The 2,918-nt window shown below is 45.2% G+C and overlaps 1 protein-coding gene across 1 annotated transcript; it reads right to left on the bottom strand.

The window, feature by feature from the left end:
• Window positions 1-2,250: 2,250 nt before the first annotated feature.
• On the bottom strand, window positions 2,251-2,661 carry LOC138908176 (uncharacterized). The gene has a single exon (XM_070198825.1). The coding sequence runs from the start codon at window positions 2,659-2,661 to the stop codon at window positions 2,251-2,253; it is 411 nt and encodes a 136-aa protein (XP_070054926.1).
• Between the last annotated feature and the right edge of the window lie 257 nt (window positions 2,662-2,918).

Raw genomic sequence — 2,918 nt, forward strand, 5'->3', positions numbered from 1 at the left:
TCATCAGCCCATTTTCTATCGGCCTCTGAAGCTCAAAAACCTACGCCGAAGAACTTCTCATTGGCGGTTGACATAACGGGCTCTATGATGCCTTGTAAATATGCCCCGAGCCCCTTTCCGGGCTTGTACCCATGTTTAATCATTTCAGTGGCGACCATGACCGAGGCATTAGATAAGCAAGATTGAGGGAACGGGGCCCCTTCTTCGCATTGATCAGCGATCACAATTTCGAGGGCTTGGTAGACAATGTGCTCACTTCCTTCTCTAGCTTCGAGACATGGGACTGTTCATCCTCCCCGTGGACAACAATTTCTTGGTTTTCATGTTCAAATTTGACCATTTGATTAAGAGTGGAGGGCACAGCTCCTGCAGCGTGAATCCATGGTCTTCCTAGGAGAAAATTATATAAAGTATCCATGTCCAGAACCTGGAAAGTTACTTCGAAATCCACAGGGCCAATGGTCAAAATCAAATCAATTTCGCCTATTGTGTCTCGTTTGACACCATCAAAAGCGCGCACACATACATTGTTTGGTCGGATTCTTTCTGTTCCAATTTTCATCCTCTGGATCGTTGAGAGAGGGCAAATGTCGACCCAGACCCACCATCTAACATGACTCTCTTCATATAATAACCTTCGCATTTGACAGTCAAGTGAAGGGCTTTGTTGTGGGCAGCTCCCTCTTGGGGCAAATCATCACGGCTGAAGGAAATCCTATTAACTTCAAAGAATTGTTCAGCCATTCTTTCCAGTTGTTCAACTGAAGTTTCAACCGGGACATATGCCTCGTTCAATATTTTCAGGAGTACCTTCTGATGTTCATTTTAGATAATAAAAAGAGATAAAAGTGAAACCTGGGAAGGAGTCTTTCTGAGCTGGTCAATTATTGCATATTCCGAAGTTTTCATTTTTCGGAAAAACTATTCTGCTTCCTCAGAACTCATAGGCTTCTTAGGCGGAAACCGTTTATCCTTGCTCAGTTTTAACATCTTTTGCTCTTCTGGGTTGTGGTACCTCCTAGGTTAGTTCATTTCGTTCACCTCTCCCATAATCTCTTTCCCCTTGTAAGTAACCACTGTTTTGCTATAATTCCAGGGGACTGCAGTGGGGTCTCTCATAGGGCTCTGTGGTGCGCGGCTAATACCACGGGCTCATTCAGCCTTGGTGAAATTACCGGCCCCCGTGCCACATAAGTCCCTTTTGTTTCAACATGAGTTGTTCTTTCCTTGGGGCCCTAGGAACATAGAGAATTGCGTCCTTAGCAGGTACTGCCCCAGTATTTGTTTCTGCAACTTGAGGAGTTAGAGTGATTTTCTTCTCATTTTTGGCTTGTTTCACCGCCGCTTTAGTTCTTGCCTCTGAATCGACAATGGCGATGATAGCTTTCAAAGCTGGATAAAACTCTTTATCATCACAAATCATTCCAATGACCGGCCCATTGTTGTGAGTCGGTAATGGATTATTAGTCACATTGGGGACTTCCTCATCCCTCAGCACCACTCGTTTTTGTTCTATCATATTCTCAACGACTTTCTTGAGAGTCCAACAATCCTCCGTATCATGACCATCTGCCCCCGAATGATAGGCACACCTAGTACAGGGACGGTATGATAAAGATTCCGGATTTTTCCGGTTTGGAGGCACAAGTTGCAATAGACCTATCTGGACTAATTTTGGAAACAGGCTAGAGTAGGACTCACCAATAGGGGTAAAGTCATTTCTCCTAGGATGCTCACGAGGGCGTGTATTATGTTGGTAATTGTTTTGTGGGGGACGGGGGTTATATGGAGCTTGGTAAGGATGGTTATTTCTGGGAGGTGGAGCTCGGTTTTGGTTGTAGTGTTGTTGTGGCCGTGTATAAGGTTGGGCATTCACCACCATATAGGGAGGCATTTCCACGGCATATGCTGCATCTTGATGAGGGTAGTAGTGTTGTGGGGTTCTGGAAGGCACGTAAGAATGATCGCGGGATCGATGGGGGCCTCTCAAACCTGAAGTCATCATGGCTCCTTCTTCCTTCTTCTTTCGATTTGCTAAACCTCCCGAGCCGTTCTGGATGGCTTGGGAGGTGGCTCTCAAAGCAGATTGACTTATGATTCGGCCAGTTTTCAAGCCATTTTCTACCATTTCTCCGATTTTTATGGCCTCTGCAAAAGGTTTGCCCATTGCAGACATCATGTTCTGAAAGTAATCGGCCTCTTGGGCCTGCAAGAAAACATTGACCATTTCTGCCTCATCCATAGGCAGTTTCACTCTGGATGCTTGCTCACGCCACTTGCATATTCACGGAAGATTTTCACGGTTTTCTTTTTGAAATTGGTCAGAGAATTCCTATCTGGAGCTATATCAATATTATATTGAAATTTCCTGACGAAATCTTGGGCCAAGTCATCCCATATATGCCAATGGGAGATGTCCTGATCTTTGTACCATTCTGACGTAATTCCCGTCAAGCTCTCCCCGAAATAGGCCATCAAAAGTTCTTCTTTTCCACCTGCCCCTCTTAGCTGATTGCAATATATTTTCAAATGAGCGATCGGGTCTCCGTGCCCATCGTACTTTTCAAATTTTGGCGTTTTAAAACCACCGGGCAAATGAACATGAGGAAACATACACAGATCGGAGTAGGAGACACTCTTTTGGCCACTCAGGCCTTGCATGTTCTTTAGACCTTTTCGGGGCTTTTCATCTTCCGAACCATCTCTTCTTGCTCGGGGTTTCTCATAGCTCTTTCATGTTCCATATAAGACTCAAACTGCGGGTGCTGAGGGTAAGAGTTTGGGGTAACATGAGCGTTGTCTAGCTAAAATTGCGGGACTTGAAAAGTGAAAGCTGAAGGCTCGAAGCATGGCCTGGGAACTGTTGGTTGTGCCGTAGTAGAGACTGGTAGTGCAGTGAATAATGTAGAAGGTACCCC

This window comes from Nicotiana tomentosiformis, chromosome 1, assembly GCF_000390325.3.
Source record: "Nicotiana tomentosiformis chromosome 1, ASM39032v3, whole genome shotgun sequence".
Classification (NCBI taxonomy): domain Eukaryota; kingdom Viridiplantae; phylum Streptophyta; class Magnoliopsida; order Solanales; family Solanaceae; genus Nicotiana; species Nicotiana tomentosiformis.